The sequence below is a fragment of the Biomphalaria glabrata genome, chromosome 15 (assembly GCF_947242115.1).
Source record: "Biomphalaria glabrata chromosome 15, xgBioGlab47.1, whole genome shotgun sequence".
NCBI classification, from domain to species: domain Eukaryota; kingdom Metazoa; phylum Mollusca; class Gastropoda; family Planorbidae; genus Biomphalaria; species Biomphalaria glabrata.
Window position 1 is genome coordinate 4,241,436 of NC_074725.1, and position 17,458 is coordinate 4,258,893.

Sequence of the window (17,458 nt, forward strand, 5' to 3'; positions counted from 1 at the left end):
TTTATAAACAAGCATTTTACTATCTATCTCTCTATCTATCTATCTATCTATCTATCTATCTATCTATCTATCTATCTATCTATCTATCTATCTATCTATCTATCTGTCTATCTATCTATCTATCGATTATTCAAGGCTTTCAAAAAGAAATACATTACCCATAGCGCATGAAGATTTGTGACTTTTTTTTAGCGGCCCCCGAGAGGGGGGAAAGGGGGGCACTGGGCATAAAGGGGTAAAAAAGAAACTTGAGGTGCACTGAACAAAAGAAATTTTTAAAAATTCTTCAAAATTAAAACTGGCAAACTACGTAGAGACAGGTTCTAGTTAGCTGGCTTCTAATTTAAGAACAGAAAACGACGTTAGAAAATTGAGTTCGGGAATCCCATTTTCTATTTTTAAATTCTTACTCTTTAGCTGTAGCTTTATCTTTTTTTTAAACAAAAAAAACATTGACAAATTGTTGTTACGACAACTCGCTGGTATGTAATGTCATAGTGTTAAGAGTGTTAGTGAATTGCCACTAGATAAAAAGTATTCCTATGTTCTACATTGAATGACTGCATTTTAAGATGAGGTTATATGAAACCAAGTCGGCTTCACGAACATATAGCAATATCCAAAAAATAATTTAAGAATATTCATGAACAATTATAAAAATCTACAATTAAAACACTATATTTAAAAAAAAACTGCAAAGCAGAATATGTTTTAGTGGCTTCTTAGAAAAATGCATAGCTTTTTTTTAAAGTCTTATGATATTGTTTGAAAAGTGATTAAAACTAAAAGTATTATTTTTTAAACATATGTTACACAAAAAAGACTTTTTTTCTGCTAGTGATGAAATTTTATTTCAAAATTGTCTAGTTATGTAGCTTATAAAGACATATAGGGAACCATCAGTGGTTAGTCAATGGCTACATAAGTAGGCCTAATATAAGTGTTTTTCTTATAAGGGGGGGGGGGGGGGCGCTGGCGGATTTTTTTTAAAGAAAAAATACGAAAAGGGGGCGGTAGGCCAAAAAAGGTTGAAGACCACTGGTATAAGTGATTAATAGAAAAGGGGGAAAGTACTCAAGATCAGGGCCAGTAAAATTAAACCATTATAACTTATATTACAGGTTTCCCGCGGCCTTCTGAAAAATAGACAGGATTGTCATATTGGGGTGTCATTTAATTACTTGAGGTCAACAATTCAGGAAGATAGATTGATCAATTTGGCAAAACTTGCTATTGCTTTTGAGCGTGGTCTATGTAGAGAAAAGTTTTGAGGATATACTGTATGATTTCGCTACACACAAGGCTCGTAAAGTTAATTTGATCGTGATATTGTACTTATTAAAGTATGAATAAAATGCAAAGACGAATTTATTTTATAATACAAAATCTTAATTTTCACATATTATATCCTTATCCCTACCCAGACTGAGCCCCGCGCAATCCGTTTCGCATAAAGCCCCGCAATTGTTAGGACAGGCCATGCTCAAGATATTCATTCTTTTCTTTTGCATTATCATTTACATACTGTTGTAGACCCGGGGTTGCTCCGATTGCCTAACTCAACGATGGCTGGGTCCAATAGATAGTCTAAGTTGTTCTATTGTAAAACTAATGCCTACAATGATCTAAACTATATAAGTATGCATTTCTTATTCAAGCCGTATTCAAACTAAGTTACTTAAAATTTGTTGGTCACTGAAATAAGCATTTTATATGATGTAAAGATGAAATCTACAAGAACGAGATAACATATAATCGCAAATCTATATAAGGCCCTATATGTTGAAGATAAAAACACAAAAAAACAACAGAACAATCTTTACACTTGAAAATGTATTATTCTTTAAAGACAAGAAAAAATAAATCACAGATTAAATCATTGTTCCATATAGACATCCCCAAAACATGTTTTGTAAATAATATAAAATACTAACGATAAATATAAATAGATTGCTATGCTCTATCACAATTTCTGCCAAAGTCTATCCAAGTTGAAATACCAGAACACATGACCATGTATTTACATTAAAGCTAGTCTTAAGTTTAACTAGATACATATATAAAATAATAATAATATCATTTTTATTTACCAATAGATACATTTGGCTCAAATTGTGTGCATCACACACAACAACAATTATAATAATAGCAAACAAAACATTCAGTACATGTTCACTCCAACATTGTGTGTGATGATTACATCTGGGTTGTATATAATGATTGGATTGCTAATGGAAACAAAAGGAGTTCTTCCGTTGCTTGTATTTGTGAGATCGGTATCTCGAATCCTTTATGCGATGAGACAGTGTTCAATCTATTTGATTATTTAAGCCAACAGCTAAATTCTACACCAACACATGAGTCTGACCCTCAAACCAACATCAGGGCTGACTCCTCTCGACTGCAACTCCCCATGCTATCACTTAATGACCACTGACTCCTCTCGACTGCAACTCCCCATGCTATCACTTAATGACCACTGACTCCTCTCGACTGCAACTCCCCATGCTATCACTTAATGACCACTGACTCCTCTCGACTGCAACTCCCCATGCTATCACTTAATGACCACTGACTCCTCTCGACTGCAACTCCCCATGCTATCACTTAATGACCACTGACTCCTCTCGACTGCAACTCCCCATGCTATCACTTAATGACCACTGACTCCTCTCGACTGCAACTCCCCATGCTATCACTTAATGACCACTGACTCCTCTCGACTGCAACTCCCCATGCTATCACTTAATGACCACTGATTCCTCTCGACTGCAACTCCCCATGCTATCACTTAATGACCACTGACTCCTCTCGACTGCAACTCCCCATGCTATCACTTAATGACCACTGACTCCTCTCGACTGCAACTCCCCATGCTATCACTTAATGACTACTGACTCCTCTCGACTGCAACTCCCCATGCTATCACTTAATATTGTTTGTTCATTCGAAACCAATATTTATAGTAGGCCTCAACACTAATCTAAGACTTAGCAACCTGTGAATACCAATAGCTTGTTGCCACGTAGTAAAGACATGTGTCGTGGCAACGAGCTATTGGTCTACACTGTCCACAGGTTTCGACGTTGCAGGTCGGTGTTCAGGCCTCCTATGACGATGGTCTCGGTTAATCTCGTAGAACACTGTCCATTTCACTGTCTAGCCCTACATTCACATATAACGCGTAGTCGAGTGGCTAAGAACGCCTGAACTTGGCTTGGCTACCTACGAAAGGGGAAAGAGGTTCAACACCCGACTCGAGCAGAGTTGTGTTCACTGAGCGCCTTGTAGACCCCTTGGCATGTTTTTCTGGCTTTCGGTAGACCCCCTACTTAACTTGTATTGAATTTTTGCAAATTCATCAAAACATTTTTAAAACAAATTTCTAACTGCAGTGAGTTAAAGAGTGAAAAAATAATTTAAAGCAACAAATAGGGCTATAGAGATCTGTCTATTTTTTTTTATTGACAAAATTCAAATTTAATCTAATTAAAAATAACAATTTATATTTATTACTGGAATCACCAAACACATTGGAAATGGGTTTTTTTTTCTTGTTTTTTTGTTTTGCACATCTATTATCCGTTGCTAGGATATTATGTTTCATGTAGGAATTTGTAGTCCTCAAACATTAAATAGTAATCAATCAATTAATTAATTAGCCTTATGTATCATTGTCAAAGTTTTCGCAAAGAGCAGTTTCTCTTGTATGTCTTGATCTTTCACGTGTGGCTCAAATTTTGGGTGCGCAGAACTGTTTTCACTAACAGGAGAAAGGGTGAAGGTGAGTACCTAAACCAGTCAGCTTTGGGCAGGAAGGGCTCATTAGACTTGGCTTGCAGCCCACCTAGCAGAAGGAAAACTGAATTCAAACTGTGCTGCCTTGCAGCTATACCCAAACATGGGAAAGGTTTCGTGGGTCAACCCTGTTAAAAATTAGGAGCCGGCGACCTTTAGGCAGTTTGCAGCACACAGGGCTACACCCTGTCGGAGCCTGTTCGCCGCTGATCCTAAACTGTATATATGTCGTTTTGAAAGAATTACAAAAGAAACTTTTAATTTTATAACTCATGCCACAAATGTGACCTTGAACTGTAGTGTTGCTTAAAGAAATTCGTTTAATAATGTCAGATGTAGATTTGTGTAAAACAGTTATTTAAAACTACAACGGCGGGTAAAATCAATGTTGTACCTTTAGCATTTTTCTTTTTTTGCTATATGTAAAGAGATTTTGTAAGACGCTCACAAACTATTATCTTCTCTGTATGGTTTAGAAGAGAGATATTATGGGTCTAGTCTGAGTGTTTGAACGTTTTTCAAATCTTTATGTATTTTGTCAGGGTGCAGGCATGGTCTCAAATGATCCTCCAGCATAATTGATTTCAAATCGGTATAAAAAGGCACTTATGGCAACCACTAGTATTACAAGGAAGGAATAAATACCAATTTTAAATAATCAGGCTCTGTACAGTCTACAATTTTTTTTAAACATTGGTTGCATGTCGCATAAAATGAAGCTAGTTAAATAAGTATTTAAATTAGATACAACAATATTTCGTTTTAATAGCAGGATAAATATTTAAAGGATTAACTCGGGTACAAATCATATATTAGTGTATGAAAGAATTACAATAATTTGAAGTTAAAATTAAAGTCACGACCTGCTTAAATGAAATCTATTATCGTAGACCCCCGTGGACATCTCATAGACCCCCAATGTATGTTTTCCCTTTCGTAGACCCCCTTGGAAGTCTTCGTAGACCCCTGTGGGTCTATATGGACCACTTTGGGAATCACTGGTCTAGATAAACTTTTTGTTTTAGTGGGATGAATAGTACCGTTATCTTTACTTTCACATAGAGCTACCATTTCCGGTTGCGATTGTGAGTGTAATTCTCTGGCTTGTGTGTTGGGTGTACGAATTGAAGTAAACAATATTGTCTTGTTATTGCTCATAGATTTCGTTGTGTTATTTTTAGTCTTTGGTGATGGTCTATTCTCAAATAAAACAACGTGTGTGCCTGAATCTTGAGAAAAGTCTTGACTGCAAGAATCATCTGTACTATCAAGATCATCTTCATGAGATGAAGAAGAAGAACTGTGTGTCTCAGACATAGATGTTTCATAATCTTTATGATCCCTCACAAGCTTTCTTCTAGATCGCTCTGGTACTGATAATACAGGACTATTAAAAAGCATACCTCCACTTTCTATGATTGTATCCAAAGAAATTCCATCAGTACAAGAGCTTTGGTAATCCTCTTCTTTTCCAAGGTTGTTATCTGTTTCAATTGAAGACAATTGTTCATAATCTTCATCATCTCTCACAATATTTCTAGATTGCTGTAGTACTGGACTCGTAAAAAGCATAGCTCCACTTTTAATGACTGTATTCAAAGAAATTCCATCTGCACAAGAGCTTTGGCGATCGTCTTCCTGTTCAAGTGTATTACCTGTATCAATAGAAGTAAAGTGTTCAGCCAAGTCTCCATAGCTATGTTTATTCATTGTAGAATCTAACTGCTGAATATCTGATGGTGGTAAATCCGTATCAGAAATAGATGAATGACTTACTTTAGATTTGTTCTTTACATGAAAGTTATCAAATGCAGTTTTGGGCATTTTCAATGAGGATATAATGGGACTCTCAAAGAGTTTATCGCCATGAGCGGTATCTGAACGTGACGATAATTGTTTAGGCAAGTCTCCACGGCTTTGTTTATTTATTGCAGAATCTTGCTGCTGAATTTCTGTTAATTGTAAATTCGTATCAGCAATAGATGAATGATTTTCTGTGGGAATTTTCAATGAGGACATTATTGAGCTTTTGAAGTATCGTTCTTGTGTTGATGAGGATTTAGCCATGGCATGTTCTCGCTGAGGCGATGTAGTTTTGACATTTGCTTGCGGTTTCATGGCAACCAGCAAATTATCTTGCTGTGTTTCTGTGGTCATGACATTTCCTGGTATTGTTGGTGTAGGTACCACAGTTCCGTTCTGAGTGGGTGTGGCCATGACATTTCCTGGTATTGTTGGTGTAGGTACCACAGTTCCGTTCTGAGTGGGTGTGGCCATGACATTTCCTGGTATTGTTGGTGTAGGTACCACAGTTCCGTTCTGAGTGGGTGTGGCCATGACATTTCCTGGTATTGTTGGTGTAGGTACCACAGTTCCGTTCTGAGTGGGTGTGGCCATGACATTTCCTGGTATTGTTGGTGTAGGTACCACAGTTCCGTTCTGAGTGGGTGTGGCCATGACATTTCCTGGTATTGTTGGTGTAGGTACCACAGTTCCGTTCTGAGTGGGTGTGGCCATGACATTAGGTTGTTGAGTTTGTGATTCTAAATAATGGGTCCTCAGTGTCTGTAATGCTTCCTAGAAATGTACAAACAAAATAGTAACTGGCTATTTGGTAATAATGAGAAAGGTATATTGGACTATTTGTCTTTGTACGTGTCTTTCGTATGTGAATGTTGTTCGTATGTGCATCTATATTGTTATTGTATTTGTACAGTAGTTACGCTGATGTTGTCAATTGTAGTCAAACTGAATTTCCGTTTGATTGGATCAATAAAAGTTATCTTATCTTATCTTATCTTATTTGAAAGGTTAGTCTGTTTTTTTTTTATATTAAACCTATTTTGAAAAAACAATGGTGATTCTTGTCAGATGAATACTCATAGGCATTTTAAAGGCTACGTTTGAGTTCAATCCAAATTAGGATTAGGATCTGAGAGAAACTTAAACGTAAATTCATTTTGCCTGAGACGAACCAAAACGTAAAAGATTTACATTTTTTAAAACAATTAAATTTAGAGAAACATCTGATTCAAACAAACAAAATAAAAACGTATTTACATGCAATTCAATGAGTGTTGCTCTGTTTTCTCCAAAACATTCCTGAAATAGGAATTAGAAAACAAGCAAAATATTTTTTAAAATACTTTTCATAAAAAAACAAAGCTTATATAAGGGGAAAAAAACATTTCTAACAATACTGCAAGATTTATTTCCCTTAATTAATAAACACTACTGTATTAACTAATTGGTCAATTTTTATTGATCCCTGTCTTGTCATCGACAATGAGTAATTGAGAGACGTTTCAATGGGAAGTGAGAAGGAAAAGGTGTTAAAGAATCCTGCAAGACAGACGGACAGACAGACAGACAGACTGAGTGCGTTAATGTAAGCTTCTAAGCATCGTAATGAAAATATGTGTAATCTAGTTTTCACTTCATACGATGTGTAGCATCAAATTACAAACTTATTAAATCGTTGAACACAATCTAACTTACTGTTGTAAATTTCACATGTAATGTTAACTAGAAACTGGGATATGAATGTATATTTGGTGTGTGCTATCGTACCAATTGTTTACTCTAATTATGTACTGTTTTTATGTGTGTGTGTGTGTGATGCACAATCGACACAAGGAGCTGGGAATAAGTGACACGGTTAGATCCCCGTGGAGAGCGAACATTAAAGAAAAGGTCCCGGATTGCAGTTGCCATACACAACAGTTGTAGAAAGAAGGTTGAAAGTGCAATGCCGCCTGGTATTTACATACGCCCAACCTGTGACTGCAGGTGTGTATCAAGGATTGGCCTCTTTAGTCACACAAGAAGTTGCAAAGGGAGAAATTCCTTCTACCGAGACGTTAAATGAAACAGCTGAAGAGCCATTCTCCTCACGAACAATAAACGATTATTATTATTATTATTAGAAGTAGTAGTAGTATAATCTGAAGGAAAAGGAATGATTGTGTGATCGAAATAGTTGATTCAAATATAGAGCAATAATATTTTAAAAACTCAAATTAATAGTAACCCTAACCCTAGCTATTAACAAACATCATCACTTACATAGTAATTAACAAACAAAATTGTTTTTTTTTTCGGCTTTGATATTTTTCAAGTTAATAAGAGAATGTATTGGTATGGAAAAACTTCAGAATTACACATTATCATTTTTTCAGAAGTGGAGCTACTTACTCTTTTAACTCTACCCTTCTCTTGGCCACCTGAGAAGAGCTGAACTAAAGTCAAGGGACCATTAGAGTTGGGTGGATTCAGACCGAAAAATCTCAAAATGTAAAATCCAAGTCTACACTGAGATTCTAACCTAGGACCCCCAGGTTGGAAAGCCAAGCTCTTAACCGCTCAGCCATCCCACATATAAATGCTTCTACCTTTAAAGCCTCCATTGCTTGTGTATTCTCCGAGAGAACATAGGTCAACAGTCTCCTGCTCTGTCTCAGCTCATCAAAGATCTGTTCGCTGCTAGCTTTCAAACGATTATTTTGGTCAGTAAATTTGCTCAGGAACATCCTTAGGCTCTGTTGGTCCTTCCTCTGGCTGTCCCCCATCTTGCTGTCCACCATGCTTCTCTGCAGCTGAAAGCAGTTAAAGCTAAATTGTCGGATCTGTACAGCAAGATGCTCAGTTGAAGGCTGGACACTGCTACGTTCAAGGCCATGTCTCTCCATGTTTCTACCAGAACTATCATCTGACTTTAATTTAAAAAAAAAAAAACACGTACAGAATCTTTTTTTTTTTTTTTTTTTTTTTTTTTGCGAAAAAAAAAAATTGAAATGAATTTAAATGGAAAAAAATTAGGTTTTATTAAAAGTTCGATTTAGTTCGATTGTGGTAGCCATTTAATCATTGAATACAATCCAACGTTTTGAGATTAACTTCACCATATCAAAGCCACTCGGTGATCGGAAAACATGAACAGGACCAAGATGCCTGTGTGTAGTCGCTGAATGAACTCTTTATGTTGTGTCTGTTGTATTTATGTATATGTTTCTAATGTGTTGTCTTTATATGAGAAAAGAGTCCTTGTAATCACAACAAATTTCCGTAAGAATCAATAAAGCAGTCTTAGTCTTAGTCTTAGTCTTCGTCTTCATATGTAATGTTTACATGAAACTGTGGCATAAACATTATAAACATTCATAAGCTATACTCTGTATGCTTCTAATGTATTGTTATCTTTATAATTTAATCGAAAGAGGTATTTTCTCAAGGATGACTATTATTACCATTATTATGATATAATATGATGATGAAGTAGTTTTGTTTTTCAAAAAATGACACAAGGTTTGTTTGAGTTGTTTGAAGCTAGTACGTGGCAAAAAATTATAACCAATAGTTTTTTCTTTCACAAACTCCCTGCTTTCACTGTAATAAACTAGCCTACTATGCTATTATTGGTGCCTTTAATAACTATTATAATAATTATAATAACAAGAAAGCGTAATTTTAAGTATTTTAGTATATAAATGTTTTACCAATGCAGGGATGTTCTTAAAAAAATATTCTTTCTAGCACCTCCATTTCTGTCAGTCTCGAGAGCAGTGGCGTAGCTAGGGTGGGGGGATGGGGGAGATTTTGAAGATCCACCCGGGCCCCCACTTGAGGGGGCCCCTCAAATGAGTGTCCGATTTTTGTTTCTAAATACATAAATTAATATATTTGATTGACAAATAGTGTCAAAGGGAGTCTTTTTTCAACATTTATGGATTAAGTTTAGAACAAAGACTAAACCTAGATCTAGGTTTATCAGTAAGTTGACTTGGTTGACATTTTAAAAATATTGTTGCCCACAGAAATCAATTTTTTAAAGTTAGTTTTAAATTTTAAAACGCAAATCTTTAAAAGATTTGTTGCCGATTTATTTTCCTCTCAAAAGAGATCAAACATGTGCTTGCAGCAAGAACTAAGAATATTTCTCTCTTTGTTACTAATACAAGATTTAAATGGCGAGTATTTTAGGGTTACGCTAATTAATCTTGAAGAAAAATGTACAGAATCGGGTATAACAGATCCAATAGTTATTCTTAATAATGGTAGAATTGTCCATTATTCGGGTTTGGCTTGTATAATTTCAGAATTAAACTTCACATTCGAGTTATTACCCCTGTATTAATTGTTCCTCAATCCAATGGAAACATGCTTTTCAAAATTAAAAAAAAACAACTGTTCTTACAGAGTGATAGAAGAGTGAATTGCAAGGGTGGGAAAATGAATCAAAAAACCTAAATGTATGTTTCTTCGTCAGAGGAAATTTCACAATCATGGCATATTTTTTACTTGTGAAATTAAAAGAATGTTATTCTTTCAATGGGAACTTCCATCATGCCGTGTTGACCAGAGTGAGGCTACAAAACAGCGAGCCGCAGAGGTTAAACCACAATGAGTGGGCGTATGTCTGGCCTGCGGATACGTACGTCTGTTAGACATAAATTCAAAGCCAACATTTCTGAACTGTGATAATCACTCTCTCAACCTAGCAACTTTTCATTCTATTGAGATAGATCCAACAACTGTCACCTTTTTAGGAGGTATACATGAATTGTTCAACTTTTTTTTCAAATTAACTTTAGAGATAGGCCAAACTGAAAGAAGATGAAGCCGGCGGGAGTTTAAAAAAAATGAGTAATACAAGAGAAGAAGCTACGTCTGCAGTTTCCTTGCATCTCGACAAAATCATCATACTGTTGGAGAACCTTTCTGAACCAAGAACTGAAAGAATGGACACTAGAAGTAGTACACAAAATCTTCTTCATGGAGTGGAAAATTAAGAATTTTTTACCTATCTGGAATTCTGGTCAAAGCTCCTGCGCCTAATTAATATAGTTCAGAAGAAACTACAAAAGTCTGGACTGCACATACGGGAAGCTGCTGAAGAAATTAGTACCCTTTCATGATGAGAAACTGACAAAAATCCAATCCATCGAAAAAGCAAAAGGTAGTGAATGCTATGGATTCCTTGTAATCAAAACAACCAGAAGAAAGAAAAGACTTGATGGGGAGTTGAGTTCTAATGAAGGACTGTCAATATAACTGCAATTTCAAACGTGTTGCGACAGAAGTGCTGGACAGATTTCATATGGAGATGAAGGGCAGATTCCAAAGGCTGGAAAGAAAATGGACACCTTTAGGTTTCTTCTTGAACCAAGACACCTGTTGGATGATGACAAACGTTTTTTCCTGATGAAATGATGAACTAAAGGCAAATCGATTGTTAAATGATGTCATTGATACACGAGCACTTTTCATCAACAAACCAGTGATTCAATCACAATTGTACTCAGAGGCGTCGTGAGCAAAACCTGTGCCAGGGGCAAATTACTTTATTGGCGCTCCCCCTCCCCATTTGCCATGAACATCACATAGAAATATATATTGCGTGTGGCGCTCAAAAATTAAACATTTCTTACCCTGCCCCAGTCCCTGCTCCCCACGTAAAAAAAATCCTGTTTAATCGTATGTATAAATCTACTCGAAGTCTTGAGTACATGGAACTTGCATGACCTCCTATAATTTATTTCTTCTTCTTCGTGTATATTACAGACAACAAAGAAGAAAATTACATTTCATGTGTCAATCTAGTCATGCATGTCAATCAATGACTTAAACCAGTGATGCTCAACCTTATTCTCCGGCGGGCCATTTTAGTCTTCAACACTCGTGTCGCGGGCCACATCAAAAAAAAAAGGAAAAAAAAAGGGAAATTATTTGGGAAATAGACAATAAACCCTGTTTATTAGAAACACATGAGTCTAGTATTTACATTAATTTATTAGAACTTTATTCTAAACAACTTTTAAATATTAGGCTGCGTAGATGAGACACTAAGTCGAAGCAATGTATAGAGATGTTCGCCCATGAGGCGATAACGCATCATAGAATTCGAACGATTCATCACTGAAAAGGTTTGTGTCCAAACTAATAATTGCTTGTAATTACTGTGATCATCCGTGAAGCTTGTTTTCGGAGATTTAGAAAAGTTATTATCAAGCAACACGGATTGTCTGCATCATTTGAAATTTGTCAAGCAGGTATGTTCTAGTTTTGTAAGCTCTGTCTGTGCATTTAATACATTGTTCGCAGATGGATTTTAGAAACAACGAATCAGTTCTGTCTGAATATTATCTTCAGATGGTCCAGACTGAACATCTTGCCACATTGATTTTGTAGGTGAACGAAACCACAGAAGATCGGTTCCATTTGACCTGACAAATTCTCTATTTTCTAATAACTTTTGCTGTCAACCATACATAAGCACCATCAGTAGTCCCTCCCATTAATTTCCAAAAGGGAGGAAGAGTCTCGGTGATGGTTGAAGCTTCTTTGACAGTGTTTCGCCACAGATGATCCGATGCTCCTAATAGCTAAAACTACACTGATTTCAATACTATTGCATTTATCTCGAATAAATACAAAGATTTTGAGAGTTATCAGATATGTCCTGAGACTCGTCAGCGGTTACAGAAAATAGACTTACAACCGAGTCATTTTGTTCTCTTTTATGTAAATATTATCAATTCTTAAGTCTAGGTCACTCTAGGTGTCATTTTACAATCTTGTCAGAAACCAAGAATGCCGCATCATTTTTTTGTGCGATTTCATAAATCTGTTAAATTTTATGTTTTTTAAAACAAAAATGGTACCAACCCATCTACCTTAACTCTTTTTCTCCGTAATTATTTACCACATTCTGGTGGAATCAACGCTGGTATCGTCAGTTAGGAGAGAAAGAGTTAACGTAGGGTACGATATTTGTTAACGTTTTGTTTTTTGTGGACAGTGGATTTTATACACTTTGTGCCGACGTTTCGGCGGGCCGGATAGAACCACGTCGCGGGGCGGATGTGGCCCGCGGGCCGTATTTAGGGCATCACTGACTTAAACTCTTAAGTTGTTGATTTTCCTGGCCGATTCAGGCTACCCATTCCGTTCTCTAATGGTACGATTTGTATACGCGTTGTCTCTCGCACACCCAATTCACGAGTCAAGTTAAAATTTTAAAGTTATTTAGTGTAGCTAAAACAGCATGAATCAATTTAAAAAATAAACCAAATAGTTAATTAATTATTGGTATTTAATTTTTTTGTTTGGTATATAAAAAAAAATGAAAACATATGTTACTTATTGAGAGATGTGGCTGTATATGTGGAGTTATTTCCCTAATTCCGTTTTCTACATGTTTTAAACAATTGGTTGACCTTAACATCATCTGCCCTATAGATTGCAAGGTCTGAAAGGGGAGCTTTACTTTTACTTATAATGGACGTTTTGTGAGAAGATATGCATTCAATAAATATAAATGAAGTCATTATTTGTCGTTGCACAGCGAGGAGACCTGACAACAGGAAATAAATTACTGTGTTGGGGATTTTCATAATAAAAACATAACAATGTCAAGGTCGCTAAAATGAATATTGATAACAAAATAATGTAAAGTTGAGCTACAAATGGGAGAATTTAATTTTGACGTGCTAAAAATAGTTGGAAAAATTAGTTTATTTATAACTTTAAAAAAACAAAACCTTATCAACACTTTCTTCACTACAAAGCTGTCTGGCCAAAAGTTTGTACACCTTATTCTCACCTAATCGCGGATCAAGCTGAAACTTTGCACGATTTTACCTTACAACACAAGAATCAATAATAATTTTAAAAAATTAATTATTGGTAATAAATTACTTTGTTTGGTATATCAAACAAGGGAATGAAATAGTACTTGACTGACGTGGTGGTATAAACTGAATTAGTCCCCTTTACATTAGTCTACCCGTCTCAGGCTTAGCGACCACAAACATGAAATAGAAACATTAGATAAACTATACAATGTTCATAGACACTTCGCTAGCAGAGTGGTTAACACGTTAGCCTGAGAAGGCTTTAGCTCTCGAATTCATGTAGTTCCCTTTTTATTTATTTTTAATAAAAAGTTTTTATATCGTTAGTCTAGATGTATTATAAATTTAATTAAATGACTGATCCCGAACTACTTAATACAAGTACGCTTAATACAAGCTTTGCTTTTTGTTTTTAAGTATTTTATTTGTTGTTTTCGCCATAGAATAAAATCTCTTATATTACAAAAAAAAAACAGTTAATGTTTAGGGCTTCGAATTTCCAAGCATATGTTTTCCTTTTTTTTTTCTCTATTTTTCAATTTCAGTGCCTAAGAAAAATCGAAAAAATCTTGGAAGACAACGGCCACCCGCTCCATCAGAACTACGCCAGGTCGTCGCGAAGTGGGCGACTGCTGTCAATCAAAACAAGAACGGAGCGGTACAAAAACTCGTTCGTACCTCACTCGGTCAGACTCTATCACCGCCACTCATTGATCAGGGAACATGAAATGCACCAAGATACCTGTGTCTAGTCGCTGAATGAACTCTTTATGTTGTGTTGTATTTATGTGTATTTTTCTGTTGTGTTTTCTTTATATGAGAAACGAGTCCTTGTAATCACAACAAATTTCCGTAAGGATCAATAAAGCAGTCTTAGTCTTAGTTTTGTTTAATGATGTAAGATAGTGGTTTCGCGATAAAAATTGTAGATTTTTTTTCTTTTTTTGTCAATAAATAGTAAATCTGATAAATTACAATTCACCGCCTTGTCAGTTAAAATAGGCCATAGGTAGTAAGGTTGTCTATTCTCAGTCAGAACTCGTGTCAAGGCCATGTGTTGATGGATTAGTTTCGCAACCCACAAAAGCAGATTATGTATTAACTCAGGGTTATGGTGACCTACATCGAAACCATTCGTTACAGAAGTCCTGCAACGTCACAACCTGAGGGCAGTTTAGACCAATAGCTCGTTGACACGTCGTAGAGTCCAAGTTTACAAGCTATGGGCTTCAAGGTTCCGGGAGGTTATCATTGCCGGAAATGGTAATGTATATAAGCACTCCACTACGGTACCTATAAAATTCTTCTCAATGACATGGGTCTAATAGCCTCTGACAACCAGGCCTGTTCTTGGCCTTCACATGTGTCTCAAATACTGAGCCTGGCGGACCTGTTTTCACTAAGGGGCGAAGGCGAGTAACTGGTGCCTGAACCAGTAAGCTTAGGGCAGGAGGGGCTCTTTAGCCAAGCATGGGCATCCGCAGGGGGGTGCAAGGTAGTACATTTGCACCCCCTTGGATTCTGAGTAGCCAAATTATAGCATTTTTTTGCACCATCAGATCAATTAAAATCTAAGTAGCAACTGAACAAGTAGTGCTTCCACTGGTGAATGAAGTACAGTTGTAGCAGACTAGTCTAGGCATATGATGAATTACAAAGGTTGGCAAAGATTCGTGAAAAATATCCAAAAGCAGACCTTGTCCGTTGCGCGTCCCACAGACTTAAACTTGTTATCATTGACCTGAATGACGTTTCATTTATACGTAATGCTATTGGTGTCATCAAGAAGACCATCTTTTTTTCTCATAACAGTTCCAAGCGGGAGCGTTGATTCTAAATTTACATCTTTTGTGTTAGACACGAAGGATTGAGAAATACACATTCGTTCAGGCCTTAGCATAAAGCATAAGTGGGCCCTTAACAGCACATCACCAGTCAAGTTCATGACATCATCAAAAAAACAACTTGACCATGCCGAGAAACACTTCAAGGATGGTATCCTGAATAAGGCGACAATGCTGGCAAACTAACCTGGTATTGAGTTGGTGCTACCGAGAGTTTGCAGTCGACAGACTAACCTGGTATTGAGTTGGTGCTACCGAGAGTTTGCAGTCAACAAACTAACCTGGTATTGAGTTGGTGCTACCGAGACTTTGCAGTCAACAAACTAACCTGGTATTGAGTTGGTGCTACCGAGAGTTTGCAGTCAACAAACTAACCTGGTATTGAGTTGGTGCTACCGAGAGTTTGCAGTCAACAAACTAACCTGGTATTGAGTTGGTGCTACCGAGACTTTGCAGTCAACAAACTAACCTGGTATTGAGTTGGTGCTACCGAGAGTTTGCAGTCAACAAACTAACCTGGTATTGAGTTGGTGCTACCGAGACTTTGCAGTCAACAAACTAACCTGGTATTGAGTTGGTGCTACCGAGAGTTTGCAGTCAACAAACTAACCTGGTATTGAGTTGGTGCTACCGAGAGTTTGCAGTCAACAAACTAACCTGGTATTGAGTTGCTGCTACCGAGAGTTTGCAGTCAACAAACTAACCTGGTATTGAGTTGGTGCTACCGAGAGTTTGCAGTCAACAAACTAACCTGGTATTGAGTTGGTGCTACCGAGAGTTTGCAGTCAACAAACTAACCTGGTATTGAGTTGGTGCTACCGAGACTTTGCAGTCGACAGATACACCGAACAAAAACCACATGTTGGATTTGGTGATTATTACAGAACACGGCTTTACATTCCGTATCTCGATTCGTTAGTTTCTTCATTAACGCCTCGCTTTTCAAGCAGTAGTACTGCTCAGTTTAACTTGTTTTGTCTACATCCTAAAATGATGCAAGAGCTGCAACGTAAAGAAAATATCAGAACTGCCAGATAAGCGTTCGTCGCCGGCTTATATGTATTAAATGTATTAAAAAAAACATTTTAGTAAATCGTTAGCAGCTTGTATAGTAGAAAACATTTAATTTATTGATAAAATATTTTAAAAACATTTTATAAGATACTTTAAAAAAAAAAGGGTAGGGTCAAGATGGCTAAGTGGTCAAGCGATGGGTCCCAGATTGGCCTGGATTTTAAATTTCGGGATATTTTGTACGGTCAAGCCAACTATAATGGGTATTTGGGTTAAATAGCGGAAGTAAAGGAGGTTGGTCATTGTGCTGGCCAGATGACACTCTCCTTAGCCGCCGACCATAGAAACAGATGCCGTTTATATCCTCTGCCGTATAGATCGCCAGCTCGGAACTGGAAACTTTACTTCTATTTTAGAAAATTCCATTTCAGTGGATAAGTAGTGGATAAGTAGTGGATAAGTAGTGGATAAGTAGTGGATAAGTAGTGGATAAGTAGTGGATAAGTAGTGGATAAGTAGAAATCTTGTCACCATGACTTTGCAAATTATGATAAATGGAAGTTTCAATCTCATTTATAGTTTTTTAAAACATAGATGGGACGAATGAACGGACAGACAGACCACACAAAATCAACAGCGGCTTTTCCCCTTTTTGTTATGCTTAAAAATTCTCAATGTTCAAATGAAATAGGGACGTGTGGCTGATTGGCTCTATCGCTTGGCCACCTATCAAGGGGTCTTAAGTACGAGATGAGTTGAGTTTGTTAAGCTCTTCTCCAAGAGATACCCCCTTTCCCCAATTTACGATCCACAAAAGATATTAAATCATTGGATCACTGCGCATTGAGCATACTATAACATGAAATATACACTACACAAATTAAAGAAATAAATCTTTAAACGGAACCAAATTGAAAACAAAAACTATAATGTATATCTAAGTGTATTGTAACTATAGCATTACCTCCCACTCTGCTCAACAATTTCCAGCCAGTCTCTAACATTTAAATCGCCTGACTTTGACATTTAAACTACTTTTAACTGTTCGATACGTGACCACGTCACTGCCATCGATAACCTATGAATCTATGTACTGCAAGCTGTGTCCTGAAAATAAAATGGAAATGAAAGAGTTTTAGGCTACGCTGAAGTTCAAACTGAAACTGAAAA

The 17,458-nt window shown here is 36.6% G+C and overlaps 1 protein-coding gene across 1 annotated transcript; it reads right to left on the reverse strand.

Annotated features, from left to right (window-relative positions):
• Positions 1-1,818: 1,818 nt before the first annotated feature.
• LOC129923079 (uncharacterized) lies at positions 1,819-17,366 on the reverse strand. The gene is made up of 4 exons (XM_056012160.1): positions 17,253-17,366; positions 8,190-8,510; positions 6,859-6,900; positions 1,819-6,375 (listed from the first exon to the last, which is right to left on the reverse strand). Exons 2-4 carry the CDS (start codon positions 8,484-8,486, stop codon positions 4,666-4,668), a joined length of 2,049 nt encoding a protein of 682 aa, XP_055868135.1. The 5' UTR covers positions 8,487-8,510; positions 17,253-17,366; the 3' UTR covers positions 1,819-4,665.
• Positions 17,367-17,458: the final 92 nt, after the last annotated feature.